Consider the following 19,336-nt stretch of genomic DNA (forward strand, 5'->3'; position numbering starts at 1 on the left):
TGGGAACATCTTGCTAAGATCTCTTGTCATGAGTACCGCAGCAGGTAAACTTATAAAGAAAGCAGTTAAGGGCTGGAGACGAAATGGGGACAATCTGTTGCCTGGGTGTGTGTGTCACATGTTGGCAGTGGGCATGGCTAGAACAGAAACCAGATAGTACTAAACCAATGGTGTGGGGGGGCACCATCTTTTCTTCCCAGAAACAGTGCCCAAATAATTTTGGATGATGTAGCAACAACCCAGATAGAGAATTTTACGCCACTATTCAGATTTGCAATGCACACATGGCTTACTAATGAGAAGGGCACTTAGCAAGTGAATTTTCTCCTCTTTCTAGCTCTTTAGTCTTTGAGCTACATAGGTGCTTACCTCGGAATTCTAGCCCCCTGAGTTGGAAAGTGACAAGACCATTTCCGATTTCAATCAAGTGAACAAAGGCATTCAAGTAATCTGATGTCAAAATAAAACAGTCCCCAGAGCTGTAGTTTCCCCAGCGCCCAAGTATCAAATCTCCACAAAGAGACTCCTGCAGAGATCTTGTCAGGTGCTCATAAAAGATGGAGTTGAGGTTGTTATCGTCATTTCCTAAAATCACAACAACACAAAAGAATGTAAAAGGGATGAGCAACAAATCACCCAGCAGGAGACTCAGAAAGGAGTCCTGTTTTTCTGACTGCTTACTCAACCAGAAGCTCATCCTTGGAGATGATGATGATCATATTGGAAGCACACGGCATCATTAAATGTTGGCCCACTTTACCACATGTATCACTGAACACCTTTTAAAGTTTGTTTTGGGTTGTATTTTTTATTTAATGTTTCAAATATACTTTTATTTCATTTTGTATGGTTTTATTGCTTGGTTGTTTGCTGTCCTAAGCTCCTTTAGAAGGAAGGGCCAGATAGAAATTTGAATAATTATAATAACAACAACAATGTCAGAAACTTTGGCAAAGGGTCTTGGGGAGGGTGTGAAAATAGTGAGAAGTCAGGGCATGAGAGATACACTTGCAGGCATTTGCTTTAGTTTTACTGAATATGCAAGCAATTGTGATCACGGCTGCCCTCTTGAAATGCTTGGATGCACGGTTGTTATACAAGCCACAAAGTTATAGATCATAATAACTTCTAAAATTGCAATACATAATGATTTATATTCATTGTACAGAGGTTTGAGTGCCATGAAACAGAAAAGAGGAGCTTAATTGCTAGATATTTAGATATGAAACTCCATCATTGTCACCATACGTGTGCTTCTGCCGCCGGATATTTCTTAGGTTCCGGAATAATAGGACCTGAGAGACCAGGGTTCAAATGCCCACTCAACCACGTGGCTCGCTGGGTGACATTTGGCCAATCCCTGCCTCTCAGTCTAACCTACCTCACAGGGTTGTTGTGAGGATAAACTGGAGAGGCAAAAACCATGTACACCACCTGGAGCTCCTTGGAGAAAAAGAAGTGGGATATAAGTAAAATAAATAAATAAATGGTCTGAAGGCACAGGATACTGCTCTGTTTGCAGGTCTGTCCCATAAGCTGCCTGCGAACCACACGTACCTGTAAGGCACTCTGGACTCTTTCAAAGAAGAGCAGAGGATAAGTAAATATGAGGAGCCTTTCCCTCCATAATTTTAGCCCAGTTGCTCAGTTTTGAATGTTGTGTCTCTGATGAGAAAAAGGCAGCTTCACTGGAGTAGAAAGCGCCCCATTCATAATTGTGCTTTACAGTCTGTATGAGGAGCACTGTCTTACAAAATGGGGAATAAGACTCCCAGTCTTACTTAGTACTCTCCACATTTATTTAATTATTCCCTTGCTAGAGTGTGTTGTGCAGAGTGATCTACAACAAAGCCAATGGACACATTGGCGTCTTGAACCTCAGCCATTATGATTCATTATAACAACTGTAGCTTCCAGATTCTCTCATGAATTGCCTGCTTTAAGTAACATTAGCTGAGAATGCTTGACCCTGATGTAACCTTGTGAAAAATAAAGTTAATAAGTAAATGTAATGCACTTCATGCACCCACCAGACTATAAATGCTTCAGTTAAAAGACAATGAATAAAGCAATAGATATTCTGGCTTTCAGATTCTACTATTTCAGGTTTGTTAGTCACAGATAACCAACCAGAGGCACCACTGCCTTAATAAATTGGAAGAAAACCCTAAGTCACATTACAGACCTTGAATTCAAATGGGAACAGTATTGTGCAGTTTTATTGAGACCAACCAGAAATCGCACAACAGTGAGCTAGGTTGCCTCAACAAATGAAACGGATTTGTAAAAATGTTACATGGAAAAAGAAAAAAAAAATATGAGGCACTACACTTCTGTAAAACAAGAAAATCCTTAATAAAAAATATTTAAAACAAAAAACAAAAAACAGTGAGCTAGGTTATGGGTATCACAGAAATCTTCCTCAGGCTCAACATTAAAAATAGGTGGGGGAATACAGGAGCCAGAAGGAGAGAAGAAAAAGTTGTCACTGTTAGAAAGCACTGTTGAAACCTCATCTGCAGTAAATTGTAGACAAGGCCGAGGAAGCATTTCGTGAAACCCAAATGCTAGTTGACTACTATGTGATTTTGGTGTCTCCTAATGAAGCTATTTCCATTTTGGGTTGTTGTCTTTTTTTTTTATCAAATGGATGAAATTGATTGCACCACACCCAACACCAACTATGAAATCTGGTCTGATGTCCACACCTGTGTTCACACGCCACATTAAGTTTGCCAGTATTTTTCTATTCCTTGGCATGTGTCCCTCAGACAGAAGGAAGCACCTTAAAGGGATCGTGTAGGCCTGTTTTGATCATGACTGGTTGGACTGGGGAGTTAATGCAGAAGCGACTTTGGGGTATGAAAGCAACAGGCGTGTGGCTCATCCCGAGTAGGGAGGTGGATGAAACAGGTGGTAAATAATGCATTGTTGGTTTAGTTATTTGCATATAACCTCCAAGTTATGACATGTTATTCTTGTAACAACCCAGTTTGTTTCTTGGCCAAGCAGGAATTTTTGAACCTAGGTTTCCCTGGTCCCAGTCCAACTCCTCATCTGCTTCTCCACACTTTGGACTGTTCAGTCCTTTGAGAATTGCGAAGTCTAATTCGCAAACCTAAGCACTCGTAGCATGCAGAGCGCTAAAACGCAAATTAAAACAAGAAACGAAATATGATTAATGAAATGAAGCAAAATCTTCCATGTGTGCCAAAACAGTGTCACACAGTCTAACTGACAGTGCCAGTGAGCTTGAATTCTCTTGCCTAATTAACATGGCTTGGCTCGGGCAGGGCTTCCATTTTCTCCCATGCATCAGTGCCCACCGAAATATTCTATTTAAAGGCTACCCAAGGTCCTTGAAGTCCTTGGAAATGTAGATGTCAAAAACTTTCAGCAAAGTTCCCTTTTGAATATGCTGATGAAGATCAAACATGAATTAAGAGTGCAGGGCAATGTTAGGTATCTGGATTACTGATTTTCCAGCACATCCTCACAGCACATCCCCACTGAAGGCTGATTATATGGCTGCTGGGCTGACATGGCCACAGAAAAGAAAAGGAAAGGAAAGGGAAAGAAAAAGGGAAAGGGAAAGGGAAAGGGAAAGAAAAAGGAAAAGGAAGGGAAAGGGAAAGGGAAAGGGAAAGGGAAAGGGAAAGGGAAGGATTCTAAAGCCACAACTGACTACAGGAATCACGCACAAAATCTGCAAGAGGCACACACAAAAACTGTGCTGATTCTTAAAACACCTCCCTTTGTATTGGCACACTTGAAATTAGACTCCTGGGGGGGCGGGATGGAACAGCAGTGATGAAGGGATCATCTGTGCCAGATTCTCATTCAGCCCATAATAACCTGAAGCATAAGACAACAAGGCTCCTGTGTCTTTAATAGCCATCCAGATGAGGGGGTTGTTACAGCTTCTTCACTGGGTTCAGCAAGTTTCATCCATCAAAACCACCTCTTCTTGGAGACTTACCATTTTTGCATTTGCCCCCCTGTTCAAGCCATAGCTTGAAATGTTCCTATCTAGCTGCTGGTTGCTCTAGAGCAGGATTTCCCAAATTTGGGTCTCCAGCTGTTTTTGGACTACAATTCCCGTCATCTCTGACCACTGGTCCTGTTAGCTAGGGATGATGGGAGTTGTAGTCCAATAACAGCTAAAGACCCAGGTATGGGAAACCCTGCTCTAGAGTTACTGCACTTCACTGAGCACCTGTAGCTTCATAAGGATGTACTCTCAGGCATCAAGATTAGGCACAAGCTTGATTTTGGTGTGAGGGGGTGACGCACAGAGATAACATCAGTATAGGATTTCCCTGCACCAGCTAAATTGATAGATGGCTGTGATACTATACATACTCATCCAAAATATTTTCTGTGAATAGGCTTATTTGCAGCTTGATAACCCTTTTTAAAAATAATAATAATAAATAAATAAATCTTACATAATGAAAACAAATTCATCAAAAATATTATTTAAAGCACGAATATTTCAAAATCTGAAATAACCCTTTCTATTAGAATATTATTATGCTTTGAACTACAAACAGAATGGGTTGGATCCAGAGGTTCCCTTTACAAGTGGACCGTCTCCTTCAGAGGAAGAAAGGCTTTTTCCAACTTAGAACAAGTTTCTAATGTGACAAAACAGGACTGAAAGTTTCCCTTAGTGCACAAGGTTTTGCACAATTATTTCAAGATGCTTGTGCCCAGTCCGTGTTGTGCAAAATCTTCTGACAGATCTTCCACAACAGTTTGCACCACTGCCAGAATTTCATTTACTGTTGTCTCCCTGGATCCAACCCAATTACATCCAGTATTTTGAACAATCCGTCATTATAAATTTGAGCAAAATAAATTCTGTCCCCTACCTGCACCCTTTTCAATCTGAAGTGCCAGTCTCGTGTTGGAATGGTCCACTCGTTTTGTGCTGGAAATAAACAGATACCTACAGTTTATCCCTGTTTTCTATTTCTATTCTGTACAAGTGATTGATTCCTGATCTGGATTAATTTGTCCACATAAAATATTATTGTGCAGTGTTTCATTTGCACACAACCCAAATTCTTCTAACATCAACCAACAGTGCTGGCTTTCTGTGCTGACTGAATTCCTTGTTGTTTCAGATGGCAGTTCCAGAAAGCGAGCCATTTTATGCAATGAACCATCTAAAACACTAGATCTCATACTGACCACAATTATGCTGTTGACACCTGCATCTTCAAAATATTCCTCATAACTTAATGTGGGTAAGTTTGAAATAAATGTATTCCCAGCTTTCCACATTCAAACAATAAATATATATCTGCTTCAAACAAATAATATTTTAAAACACCCTCTGTATAAAGACACATCAATTCATGAAGGAAAAAGACATGGGCATTTTGAATGTGCTGCCAAATAAACAGTACTGGATTATCTAGAGATCTGTACTACTTTATAAACTTTTACACATATATAGAGAGGAGATGGTTAAAATGTTGGTATGGCCAATCAGAAGTTTCTATAAAGATTTGAGAGTCTTGCTTCCCACATCATTGGAAATCCAATATATATAGGGTAGCTTTCCTGAAACAAAAGAGATACCACCATAAACCCATTAAAAACAGCATGTTTTTCCTCCTGGCAGATTCATCTGTGTTGGCCCAAAGAGTTTCACACAACTGCTTTGTAAAGTTTTGAATAACACATGAGATAACCCTAGAACGTTGCTCTTATCTGCCTCTTTAACCACAAGCCCAGCCTTCTCAAAACTGTTTAAAATGACACAGCTGTTGCAAAACCAAAGTACAGAGAAACTATTTCACTCCTAAAGTTGTGGAAATCAGAAGTAATTTAGCCAAGGGACATCCGCAAAGTCTATTTTGGACTTTAAAATCTCCACACAATTATGGCAGCTGAATTGCTGCAACTTGATAAAAGCTCCAAGAATCTGTACAGTATTAAAATTCTAATATCCTGTATCCCAGACTCAGCTGCACATTCACCCTTGGGCTTTCAGCTGTCAGCTAGGATCTCTTTTAAAAATGAACTTTTGAGACTACTGGGCAATGGGAGCTTTTCTCCAGTGGCTTCTTACTTTAAATTTTGTTCTTACCACTCAGCCAGGGTGATAATTAGCTCAGTAATTGAATTTCTTCCTGAGTGGCCTTATTCCTCAAAAACTGAGTGCAGGTCCTCTGGAGCTTGCCCAGAGGAGCATGTGAAAATTGTGAGAGTCTCTTCAGCAGGGAGCTAACTAATTCTGAAAGACTCCGCTAAATTGTTAAAATGACTTCACTGCTTCCTCTTCCTCTTTAAATGCCCGTGAAGACTGATCAGAAAAGGTTCAGCATGTATGTAATCACATCATTTTATCAGTATGTTTGTTTTCTTGTGGCAATACCGTGTATCCCATTTTTATTCCACTAGCCAAAATGTAATTCTTGTTCCCCAAGGCTCATTTAGGCCACTCCAAATAGATGAGAAGAAAGAAAAATCTAGTCCTATGTCAGATCAAAACTCAGATATTTAAGTCAACAGAATATGGGAGACAGTTGTGGTTATCTGGGGAGGAAAAGGGCAGCCGCATGCCTCACTTTGCAGAGGGCAGCCCTCTATTTCAGTGTCCAGTCCCAGTCCAGTTTAAAGATAACCCTAGGAAGAGAGTCCAGGGACCCTGAAGGTGCCCACCAGCAGCTAGAAGTTGCTCACTAGCACTTCTTCTCGATGGCTGGGGTGACTCACGTGACCTGCAGAGGCCAGAGTGTATTGGGGAGAGAAGCAGTGCCTCACAAGGGGCCCAGGCAAGAACCAGATGCCCAGGCCTTCAAATGCAGTACCTTTGGTTCACACAACAGGGGTGGCATTATCAGTATGGAGCCATGCCATTTGGCCTGTCAGAAGCTGTACATCTCATATATTAAAGCTTCATGTTTAAATTATAGTACCTAGGTGACATCTTATTGTGTGGGCTCAATGTCTGTAGAAACATCCGACTTGCATGCCTACTGTACAAAGGTAAGAGTTGTATCCATTGCTGTGCCAATTTTTGCCTCTTGCCTTGCCCACCCCTTGCATGTAGCCCTGGCGTACCCTTTCAGACCCTTGAACTGAAAAAAGGTTTCCCTGTTGTAGCTGCTCAGTGAGGATTGCCATTGCCCTCTACTTTCCTGGATTTCTGAGTCATTGTGGTAGTAGCATGACACTTCTTTTGGCCATCACATGGTAAGATGTTAACCACGAAGAAGCATAGCAAAGGTTTTCATATTTCCATGGCTAGATGGTGCAGACAGTACAGATACCTGGCTTCCCATGTGGTTTCAGTGCTGAGCATACAAGAGTCAAGCACGGGGGCTTGGAAGGCCCAGGTGTGATCCCTGGAATCACCAGGTAAGGCTGGGAAGTTCCCCTGCCAGAAACCCTGGACAGCCACTGCTGCCAGATAGAGCAGACAATGCTGAGCAAAATGGTCCATTGGCCTGACTCAGTTTAAGGCAGCTTCCTATGTTGAATGTGTGCATCTGGCCAATGTACTATGTATCCATGCAATTCAGGAAGACAGAGCCGAAAGACAATCCAGGAAGGAGGTACTCTGAATTGGCCCCAAGGAGCGATCCACCTTGGCCACAGCAATTTTGCTCCACTTTGCTAACACAGGGAGGAAAGCAGGAAAACGGAACAAAACAAATGTCAACTTTGTGGAAAAAGGAGAAGTAGAAGGCTTCACGTCCACTTTTGCCTAAGAGTGCACCATTCTGAGTGTCTGCTTTCGAGATCATAATTACTGGGAGAATGTGTGGGGCATGCCTGAACAGCTGGAGGCCTGTTACAGTTTTCTCCTCAATACAGCGAGAAAGCTGGGACTGCGACGCACGGAAAACTGGCAGTGCTATCCTAACCTCTTTAGAGACACTTAACTGATTTAGTTACACTATGCAGCAATTCACTGGAGACCCCCAGAGCAAACACAAGCTGTGCCATTCCCCAAAATAGAAACTGACAGATGCTTTTTGAAAGGACAGACTAGAAACAGGAAGGAAGGAGAGAAGCAAGAAAGAGGCTTGAAAAGGAAGAGTGCAAGATTCCTGGTGGCAGCTCCACAGCTGAGAGGCATCACACTCACGATGCAGAGCTTGGGCCGTGGGGTTCAGCAAACCCGTAAGAAAGAAAGAAATCACCTTATTGCACTGCTGAATCTGTTACTTTTAGGAGAGACAAAACAATAAAAGGCATAATTCTAGTGCTACTGTTCTGTTCGGGGTTTCTTTGCAAGCCGGGGAAAGGTCAGGTTTTGAACATACAGCCGAAGCTTTCAAGTGTCCACACATTAAATGAGATTTACTGCCATTTCCTTTTCACTCCTCCTACCTATAGGATGTAATAATTTGAGCAGCTGTAAAAATAAGGGGGAAAGAGCAGCCTCCATACTGGGGAAGTAACACATGCTAACGTGGGACTCTTGGATTCAAGGCTGGTGCTGTTTTTTAAGGGAACAAAGAAGTGTTCAGAGTTTGGTTTATATAGTGGCCACTTACTAAGAGGCAAGACAGATGGAACAATTCAGTAGGTACCACAATGAGACTTTGTTTCCTTTCGATGTGTGATGTATGTTTACAGAAGACACCTTCTTTCTCTTGCCTCTTTTCCACAGTCACTCCCTTACTTTACCTATTTTATCAGTCGGTTTTAGATTGTGAGCCTGTAGGCATGGATTTATCTTTTAATTTTTTTATAGTGTGGTACTTAGTCACCTAAGGAGCTTTGTAAATAAAACATGATGGCAGTGCTTATAGCAGGCAAAAGTCACAGTATCACAGTGAAGATCAGCAGCCCAAACCTGTTTAAGTTGGCTTGATCTTCAATGGTACCAACAGTCAAATTAACACTCTGTGCTAGGTAAATGGGGAACAGCCATAGAGCTTCCCATTGCTCATAATGAAAGTCTCATCATATAAGGCCAATTCATATATAGGTGGTGTGAGAGCTACCTCTGTGTGGCAGCTTCCCACTTCACTCTGGCAATACAGGCAGAAAACATGAATGTGTGTGAAGAGATAATTACTCCGCATGTGAATTATCGTATTTTTCACTCCACAAGAGGCACTTTTTCCCTTCTAAAAAGTAAGGGGAAATGTGTGTGCGTCTTATGGAGAGAATGCAGGGGGGAGGCAGGCGGGAAAAGCCCCCAAGAGCCGCACACAAGCTCCACATGGCTCTTGCGGGCTTTTCCCCAGGAGGGAGAAGGGACTGACTGGCCGCGTCAGTCCCTTCCCCTACCTCGTAGAAAAGCCCGCAGGATCTGTGCACCCTTTAAAGAGGGTGCCACTCTTGGGGGCTTTTCCCTGAGGAGGGAGAAGGGACTAACTGGCTGTGTCACTCCCTTCTCCCTCCTCGTAGAAAAGGCTCCTTAAAGGGTGCGTGGCTCCTGTGGGCTTTTGCAGGAGGTGGGGAATACTCCCTGAGCTGCTCTTTGGGGTTGGGCGGGACCTGGGCTTCCCCCGCCAGCCCCGACAAGCTCCTGAGCAGCTGTGGGGTAGCCCACGAAGCCTCCGCAAGGCAGCGGGATGAAGGCTCCCTGCTGCTCTGTGGAGGTTTCGCAGGCTACCCCAGAAGCCAGAACAGCTAGAGAGAGCGCTGCGCAGCACTCCCTCTAGCTGTTTTCGCTTCTGCCTTAGCAGCGCAAAGCCTCCGCAGGGCAGCAGGGAGCCTTCATCCCGCTGCCCTGCGGAGGCTTCACGCGGCTCTGCCCCTTCCCCCACCTTCCGCAAAAGCCAGGGATAGCCGAGCGCGTGGCTCTGCGGGAGGTGGGGGAAGTGACAGAGCGAGGCTCTCTCACTTCCCCCACCTCCCACAAAAGCCCCCAAGAGCCGTGTTGCCTTTAAAGAGCCGTGTGGAGTGTGTGTGGCTCTTGGGGGCTTTTCCCCGAGGAGGGAGAAGGGCAGCCCATCAGTGATGGGCTGCCCTTCTCTCTCCTCGGGGAAAAGCCCCCAAGAGCCACACACACACTCCACGTGGCTTGTGAAAGGGAGCGCTGAGCAGAGCCTGGGATGCATACAGGCTCTGCTCAGCGCTCCCTTTAAATAATATTTTTTTCTTGAATTCCCCCTCTAAAAACTAGGTGCGCCTTATGGTCAGGTGTGCCTTATGGAGTGAAAAATACGGTAATCCCCAGGACTGAGCCCTAGTCTATATGTTACCCTTGTCACACTGTCCTGCTAAAGATACTATCTCAGTAGCAAGTTTGCTTCCCCCTCCCCCTACCCAAGTTTAACTAGTTAGATGCAGTCTTTTATAGCTGAAAACAGTGGCATTTAGCTTTTTCTTGAAAATGTTGAACCAAAATTGAATTTGACACCTTAATATAATGTAATTTTGCCAGTGTCGAAGTGATAGCAGGTGATCATCATGTCCCAAAGCAACGTCTGAGGAACTGTGAGGAAGCAATATGTTCATCTTCAAGAAAGCACTAGGAACATAGATATTTATAAATAGTTCCCAGATGGGGGGTACATGCAGGAGAATGTTCTTCACTCCCAGAGAACTGAAACAGGAATCTGAGCCAAGATGTAGCCATCAATGGGAAGAAGACAGAAGTATGTGAAATCTAGCAAAACGGCCATGACTGTGAAACATTTCTTACTATGGTGCCCCATACCCTGAGTCCACGTTCACTAAGGGTGGAGGGTCTCACTTCCTTGAAAAGCCAACATCTCCTCTGCTCCCAGTTTCAATTCCCGAGGAAAACACTGCCTAGTTACAACACCAGCTAGCACTTACTGGATTAAGCACGATCCTATAACAGTGTTGCCTGTGAAAGCCCCCCAATACAATACATTTGTTCCAGCTCATTGGACTGAAGACTGACATTGGGCTTTTATTAAACTATAGGTAAAGGTAAAGGTAAAGGTACCCCTGACCGTTAGGTCCAGTCGCAGACGACTCTGGGGTTGCGGTGCTCATCTCGTTCTATAGGCCAAGGGAGCCAGCGTTTGTCCACAGACAGGCTGCTTCTGGCAAAACCAGAGCAGCACACAGAAATGCCATTTACCTACCTGCTGGAGCGGTACCTATTTATTTACTTGCACTCTGACGTGCTTTCGAACTTCTAGGTTGGCAGGAGCTGGGACTGAACAACAGGAGCTCACCCCGTCGTGGGGATTTGAACCGCCGACCTTCTGATCGGCAAGCCCTAGGCTCAGTGGTTTAGACCACAGCGCCACCCGTGTCTTTATTAAACATAGTACTCACCCAATAAAGTGACAAAACAGCTCAATAAGGTCAGGCTGGAACCTAGGAATAATCTACCATGGGGCAGAAACATAAAACAAAGGGGGGGGAACCACACTACTGGCTGTCTCCTGCAACTCCACTCCAACATATCATCAAGGATCTACAGCCTATCCTGGAGAATGATATGTCATTCCTTACAAGTTTTGGGCATGAGGCATGGACTTATTTACAGGCAGACCCGTAAATAAAACAGGTAAATACTAGCAATGACAACAGCAAACAAACAAACAAACAAACAAACCTATGAAAGAGACTGAGAACAGAAGAATCAGACCCTGCAACAAATTAATTTGCCAACTCTGCCCCCATCTATACTTCCGCAATACTGATAAATGATGCAACATCTGCCCAAACATCAAAGGCTCATTCACTTGCACAGTCTCCAACAGGATAGAAATGTATTTCCCTTTAGCTTTCTATGTAGGACAAACAGCTTTGTCTCCATCTCCTGCTCCCACAAAAAACCCCCACACCCCTCACCCCGGCAGAAGACTCATGGATCATCTACACCAGTTCATTCAGCAGTGTCCTGTTGTTGAAATTAAATTGTGTCTTGCGCTATGAGCATTACATTTGCTACATGGGGTCATCTACTGATCTAGGTACCCATCTCAGGACACTTATTTCAAGAGCAAGAGTCTATTCGAAGAATGGGCACTGTGTTCTTCTGTGCCACATGGAAAGAAGCAGAGGGCTTTGGCTGAGCTTGTGATTGACAGTGCTGAGCAGGAACTAAAAGTGACAGAAAAGAGGAGGAACAGACAAGCCTCACTCATCGCCACACATCTCTTTTCTAGTAGCTTGCAGAATATGGCTGCTTCACATATATGGCCTCCATATCCTGTCCCTCACACAGCAAGCTGGATCGTGGCCATTTTTACATATGCTGCAGAGCAGCATATTGTGGCGAAGAAAAGTGGCTAAACAAGTCTGGAAATGATTAAATAACAAAGAACAATTTAATAGGAAATATAAGAAGCTGACATCAAAGCAGATGTAAAAGAGAAAATTCTTTAACAGCATGTGGATAAAAATAAATTAAGGAAACAAAAGGAATAGCTAGATGAAGATAGAAGCCAAGAACAAACTGAGGGCAGGGGAGTGGGGCTCATGTTAAATGCACGAGAAGGAAGAAAGCAAGAATCCAGTTAGATCAGTCAAGGGACTGTGCTGAGAAATTAATGACAGATCACAACATTTTCCCACTCGGGGATGATTTCATCACCAACAAGGGACCAACATTGGGTGTATTTCTTGGGCACAATGTATTTGCTGTTGGTTCATTTTGCAAGGACTGCAACATTTAGAAAATAAGCCTAAATCTAAAATGCAGGTGTTCTGCAAGGAAAACAAGTGATTCTATCTCCAAGCAAATTCAGTGTCAGTTATGGGTGCTTGGACACCCATAACTGGGTGGTCTAAGATGGCAGATTTGTGGTTCTATGTCTACTCCTAAAATGTTGCATTTGCTTGCAAAGTGTGGCTTGGCTTGGCTCACTTTTTGGAATCATCAGAAACCATTTCTTTTCAGGTATTTTCTGAGATGGAAGATTCCAGTCTTCTTCATCTGATCTGACACACTATGCTCTATCTCAGGCATAGGCAAACTCCGGCCCTCCAGATGTTTGGGACTACAATTCCCATCATCCCTGACCACTGGTCCTGTTAGCTAGGGATGATAGGAATTGTAGTCCCAAACATCTGGAGGGCTGGAATTTGCCTATGCCTGCTCTATCTGCATGCATTGGGAGGACAGAGATTGATTCTGTGTTTTGAAGAAAGCAGATAGATGAGATCACTGTCTTCCCAACTTTATCATTCTATGATGTTGCTGAATAAAGATTATCATTAATCCTGGAAAGGTTATAGATAATGTTTTGAAGTCCATAATTCACCAACCTAGCATGGCAAAGTATCACATTTATTGCTAGATACTCTGTGGAGTATCAGATTGGGAACTGATTCTTCCTTCAGGCTTAAAGTGGATTTGATATGAAGGGTCCCTCACTACATCTCTCTGTGCTTTTATTTTTACCGTAAAGCAAGCATGGAGGCTCTTCCATCTCAGTCCGCATTGGGTTGGTTTTTTTGGGGGGGTGTTGTCCCCTTAAGTTACCCCCCTAAATATTTGTTATACCTCTGCAAAGCTTTGGATTTCAACAATCATGTTGATCCTTCCCACTTGTATGTGAGTGGTGCTGTTGTGGCGATGAAAGAAAAGAGTTGGTACTCAGAGCATGCATTTGTTCTTTGTATACAGTGCGATCACATCTTACATGCATCTTGCTTAACACAAATGCAGTTTTATGCTTTTGGCTGCAGCCTCTGGGGTTCTTGGGGGACAGATCTCTCAAGTGGGAAACCAGGGAGAAAGGCTCTCAAGGAATGTCCGAGTGGAGTGGAGACCTCCTGACTTGTGTTTGGAAGATAGGAGAGAAGCAGTGTCCTGCAGTGAGCTTTAAGAGCTACCAAAGGGGGAAGAGAGAGGCAGTTTTCTAGGGCCCTGGCTGGACTGGAGGGCGGCAATCCCAGGGAGTCTGAGGTTCTGGCCTATACACGATTTTGCGTGCATGCACTCTGCCCAGAACCGAACCCTCTCTAAGATGTGATCTCACTCTATAGGGTCGAACGGTTGTTCCCTGTTGTGTTAAAAATTATTGGCACTGAACAATAGATTCTGAAACTCTTTCCTGAAAAATCAAGAATTGTCTCAAGTAAATACACAACTTGTACAACTCACTTTAGCCTTTCCCCTACCCATTCATAGTCACACACGTAAAGTTGCTTCTGTTCCCTAAAACCACAAAAACCAAACGTTATTGCTCTTATTAGGTGGACATTTGAGGAATAGGAGGTGGAGAAAAACAGACCCTGCTGGTATCTTCAGAGTTTGGGGATATCACAGCACTTGCAGCTCACTGGGAAGAGAGGAGGAGAGAGAAGGCTCTGGAGATCTGACCTGACTTATCCTGGTTATGTAACTAGAGTCTTGATTCTTTCTTTCTGTCTCAAGCTGCCAGGAATGAATATGTGGGGCAATGATTCTTTACGCTGGAGCAGGAAGCAATTCAAAATGAATGACTTGTTCTTGTAGGCTGTGATTGACATTATGTCCACACGTGCGTGTACATGTGATCAACTGAAATCATTGCAGGCACAGAATGCAAGCCATCAGGAATGTCTCTTGAATAAATCCCTTGACATGAGGGCTGCCATCCAATTAAATATATCTTAATTAATTGAATAAGTTTTGATGGATTAATTAATTTATTGAACTTGCATAAATCTGCACGTGGATTCTGAAAATGAAAGAATTCTCTTTGGATTAAGGTGATGCGTGAATATGTCAGAGTATGAAAGACCCGTACAAATGCCTCTCCTTAGATGGCACCCACCATTGGGGATTATATAGGTATGTAAATTAAAAATAACATAAAAGGTTTATTCAAAATTAATAAATCTGGCCAATCAATCAACTAAACCCTGCTTAAAATGGGAGTTTGCAGAAAACGACAGCCTTCCTCTTGCGCAACTTGCATTCATTTCACACAAGATGTTTCCATATGGCATGCATATGTGTAGCAAGCATTTTTATAGTATACCTTTCATGAGGAAGGAAGGAAGGAAGGAAGGAAGAATGAAAAGCAAGAAAAATAAAAGCACTTCTGTTTATTGCCACTTTGATCCTATTGCTAGGATTTTTCTGAAGGCACACAGTGGCATTTGCCAGTGTACCTATAGCGACATGGCATGCTTAGCAAGTGGGCCACAACTATTCTACTATGCGTTCCAGCTATAATACCATTAGAAAGGCTACCAGCACATATTAGGGGCATAGAACTGAGTTTATGTTGATGGCTTTGTGGCATGTGAAATGCATTTGGAATATATGCAGCAGAGTGGTTGCAAGTTGCATGTTGCCCAAAAGTGTGTGTAACAAAATTCTGAAGCTGTTTTTCTTATTAGAAAAAGAAAAACTACTCTCTTGGGGCCCCCAAAAAAATTAAAGGGAAAAAAACTGGATGTACATTTCCACAATATAAGATAAAAAACAAATAAAATAAAACCTACATACAGCAACAGTGTTTTGTGTTGTGTAGGCTCCTATGCTGTAAGTAATGGGCCCCGCCTACTAATCTGCTCCCAAAAATATCACTGGTTTGCTCATTTCGGGTACCTGCATTCTGCATGGACTTTTCAACAATTACTTTGATAAAATGCATATTTTGTTATGTGCAAATGGCTTTCGATACCTATTAGGTCCATAAATTACCATAGAGCATATATTCAACACAAAAAACAGTGGCAATTTGTTGTTGACAAAGGACAGCTGGACATATAAAGGCCCCCATTACCTTCAGTAGCTTAGGACCTCATCAAACCTAAATCCGGCCCTGAGTGCCATCCCATTTCCATTCCCTTCTTGCTGATTAATAATAATTTTATTATTTGTACCCTGCCTGTCTGACTTCAGTTCTGTGGCTCCCTACCACCCTGGCTGGGCTTCAGAAGGGTGTTGCAAATATGTACCGTATTTTTCGCTCTATAAGACGCACCAGACCATAAGACGCACCTAGTTTTTTGGAGGAGGAAAACAAGAAAAAAAATATTCTGAATCTCAGAAGCCAGAACAACAAGAGGGATCACTGTGCAGTGAAAGCAGCGATCCCTCTTGCTGTTCTGGCTTCTGTGATAGCTGCACATAAGACGCACACACATTTCCCCTTACTTTTTAGGAGGGGAAAGGTGAGTCTTATAGAGCAAAAAATACGGTACTTGGAACCCTGGAGCTGGGGAGAATAGCAGTGGGGGGGGGAGGAGAGCTGCTGCAACCTGCTCTCCCTACTGCCCCCCAAAAGAAAAAACAAGTGAGAAAATGATTGGAAAATCATCACCCTGCCCCACCCCCCGATGCTGACATTGCTTTTCAGCGAAGAAGTAAACTGTCAGGGTTTCCTTACACATGACTGCATGTAATGTGTAGTTTGGCTCTAACAGACTCAGCCTTAAAGGTGAGAGCTTTGCTGCCCACCCAGCACCACTTATCTGACAGAACATTAACTGGCTAACATAAATTGTATTAATCCATTTTGACTTCTGCTGCCCAAAGGCCGAAATGATTTAGTTTCTAACTGTGGCTGCTGAATCAATAGCTGTTGACATTTGAGGCAGTTATGATTTACTCCTGTAGTTTTTTGGGGGGGTTTTGCCCTCTCTGCCCAGTAAATGGGTTGTGACAACTCCACTCTGATGATTGTTTAAATACATTTATTTTCCAAAATGACTAACATTCTACCAAACAGCCACTGGTGCAACATACCCGGGAACGGTAGCAAAATAAGCAGAGCAATCTTCAAGGTCCACAGAAAAGCTGTGGGAACTGTTAGGCATAGAAGGAAAGCTTTCGAAAGCTCCAAAAAACATTTAACAATAAAGTAAACAGATGTATAACACTTTGCCTTACTTGTAATTCCTTTCCCAGAACTTCACTGGTCTGGCGTATGATGTGAGAAAAATGACACTCCCGAGAAATGGACTCAGCGGAGTAGAAAAGATTGCAGTGGCCAGAGTCTGAAAGAAGAGCATTGCCGAATCTGAAAATTTCAAGTTAAGGTAACACAGATGAAGTCGCTGCCTTTTATGCTGTCCTTCGGGCACTTTCTGACCTATTTATCTTACTAACTTTCTCCACAAAGAGGCAGAAGCAAGGAAGTCTCACGGAAAAGATGAGAGTCACCATCATTCAAACTTACCTGACTTAGTTGTGTGTCTATCATTTGTCCCCAGTGAATGTTATGCTATGGACAAGATTACTGACATTTGTCCAAACTTTCAGTGTCCCTGGGCTTCGAATGCCAATTGGAAGAACGTTTTAGCTGAAGCTAAGCCCTTTTAGGTCTGACTGAGTTCAATGATAGAGCTCTAAATATATGCATAACTGCCTCATTGAAATCAACAGTACTTTGAAGTGTTTTTCTTTTTCTTTTACTTTGGCTACAGAGTCAGTGTGGTGCAGTGTTGGCGAGGTCCTGAGAGACCCGGGTTCAAATTCTCACTTGGCCATGAAGCTCCCTTGTGCCTAACCTCTCAGCCTAACCTACCTCAAACAGTTGTGGGAATTAAATGAGGAGAGGAAGAACCTTGAAATCTTTGTATTAAAAGATGGAATATAAATGCAATAAATAAAAAATAAATGAATAATAGATTGGGCTATTTGTCACTTGAATTAATTCAGGGTCCTGTATTGAAATGTGTCTAACATTTCTTCTTAATCTGTCATATATGAGCAACTTCTACTGTCATAAATAACTAATATGCTAATGATTTCTTTTTTTTATCCGTCTGTCTCAGCAGTGTGCTTTTGGGGGTGAAGCCAAACTGTTGGAAGGTTACATACAGTGCCTGCAGAGACTGATATGGGAGAGACATGTTTTGTTGGTAATTGAAGTAATAATCACATTTCAGCTTTTCTCCTAAGGCCTAATTAATCAAACGTTTGATGTTATCTGCCGTTTTAGTAAATACTTATCAAGTATATATCTGCAACTCCTTTAATTTATTGAGAGGATGCTATATAATGATGTCTGTGCCTATTAGTGATTATGTGAGATGAGTTGCCCTCAGAGCCTCTCAAACCCAATGGAGAGGATATGGGGATGAAGGAAGTGTCAACAAAGTTCAGTTGCCATAATATTGTGGACTCGTGATTCATACTGGCTTGGAAGGACAGAAAGTCATCACTGTGGAGTACGTGCAAGGAGCAAGAAAGGTAGAGAAACCAAAGAAGAGGGGTCGAGGAAGCCTCCTAAAGACTACTTCAAAATCAAAAGCATTACAAAAATATCTATGCACACTCAAAGGCAATGGAGGCACTCAATCCATGCATATATTCCTCTATAATAAACAGGGAGAAAAAACGTAAGAGGTCTCATGCCAATAAGCAAATGGATGACCTTGGGAAAAAGAAGGCCTACACCAGGCAAGGGCAAACTCGGCCCTCCAGATGTTTTGAGACTACAATTCCCATCATCCCTGACCACTGGCCCTGTTAGCTAGGGATGATGGGAGTTGTAGTCCCAAAACATCTGGAGGGCCGAGTTTGCCTATGCCTGGCCTACGTCTTTAAGACCAGCAGGACCCCAGCAATAATCCAGCGAACAGACTTTCACGACTTCACCACAAAAATGTAACATTCATCATAATAACAACAACAATTATTGCTAATCTGATCTCTGTAGTTCAGTCACTTTCTCTATTCACAATTAATGACATAGAGGCAGTGCCACTAGTAGGGCTTCCATTTCTGAAAATGTCGTATCAGAGTGATGAGATTAGCAAAGATTCCCAGAGAGTCTGGGAAAGTCTAAGAGTCACTGTCCAATTTCCTTATCTGTCCGAGAGCCAACAATACATTTTAGCCATTCTTGCCTACATACTAGAGTGCCTTCTGAAGCAAAACAGACTTTAAGTTACACACCTCACCGAAGAAGTAATAATGTCACAAGCAATAATGAAATACATTTCTCAACTCATTGCTTTTTCTTATTTTTATCCGTTTAATAATTTATATCCCACTTTTCAAAGTATTGTTCAAAGGATCTTTTTTAATATTGCATTTTCTCCCTGTGGGAATATCCATACTTTTTTTTCAAAACTTTAACATAAAAAAAATATACTTTTCTTAATATAAATTGCCCAAGAACACCCTGCTTTCCTTAACCCTCTGAATGCAGAACAAAATAGCAGGTACACTAAAAAGGATATGAGGTATTGCAAAGAGCTGAGCAAATACATGGAACGAAGAGCCCCAAGCAATCTGCCAAGGAGCAATATAGGTCAGAATGAACTGCAACTTTTGCAGGAGGTCCCACAGCTGAAAGCAAAAGAGTCAGAAAAGTTATGACAGTGTATGTGAAAAGCACTTTTTTAAAAAAGAAAGAAAGAAAGAAGGAAAGCATTTTACCATATATATCCTATACAACACACAATGTCCACGTACCTATATTACAATTATACTACCTCTTGGATTGTTGGTATTCAGTTCATATAGAAAGTGAAGTGG

General features: G+C 42.6%; 1 protein-coding gene across 4 annotated transcripts in view; it reads right to left on the minus strand.

The window, feature by feature from the left end:
• The window catches only part of PCNX2 (pecanex 2), a 109,074-nt gene that overhangs the window by 24,027 nt on the left and 65,711 nt on the right, over positions 1 to 19,336 (minus strand). For 2 of the 4 annotated variants that reach the window (XM_053382528.1, XM_053382527.1), the window contains exons 22-25: positions 19,037 to 19,147; positions 16,739 to 16,866; positions 4,875 to 4,933; positions 370 to 585 (exon numbers count right to left, since the gene is read on the minus strand). In XM_053382528.1, coding sequence (XP_053238503.1) covers positions 370 to 585; positions 4,875 to 4,933; positions 16,739 to 16,866; positions 19,037 to 19,147 — 514 coding nt within the window. The remainder of the gene's footprint in view (positions 1 to 369; positions 586 to 4,874; positions 4,934 to 16,738; positions 16,867 to 19,036; positions 19,148 to 19,336) is intronic. The other 2 variants (XM_053382529.1, XM_053382530.1) reach the window with 2 other exon arrangements.

This window comes from Podarcis raffonei, chromosome 3 (genome assembly GCF_027172205.1).
Source record: "Podarcis raffonei isolate rPodRaf1 chromosome 3, rPodRaf1.pri, whole genome shotgun sequence".
In the NCBI taxonomy this organism is placed as follows: Eukaryota; Metazoa; Chordata; class Lepidosauria; order Squamata; family Lacertidae; genus Podarcis; species Podarcis raffonei.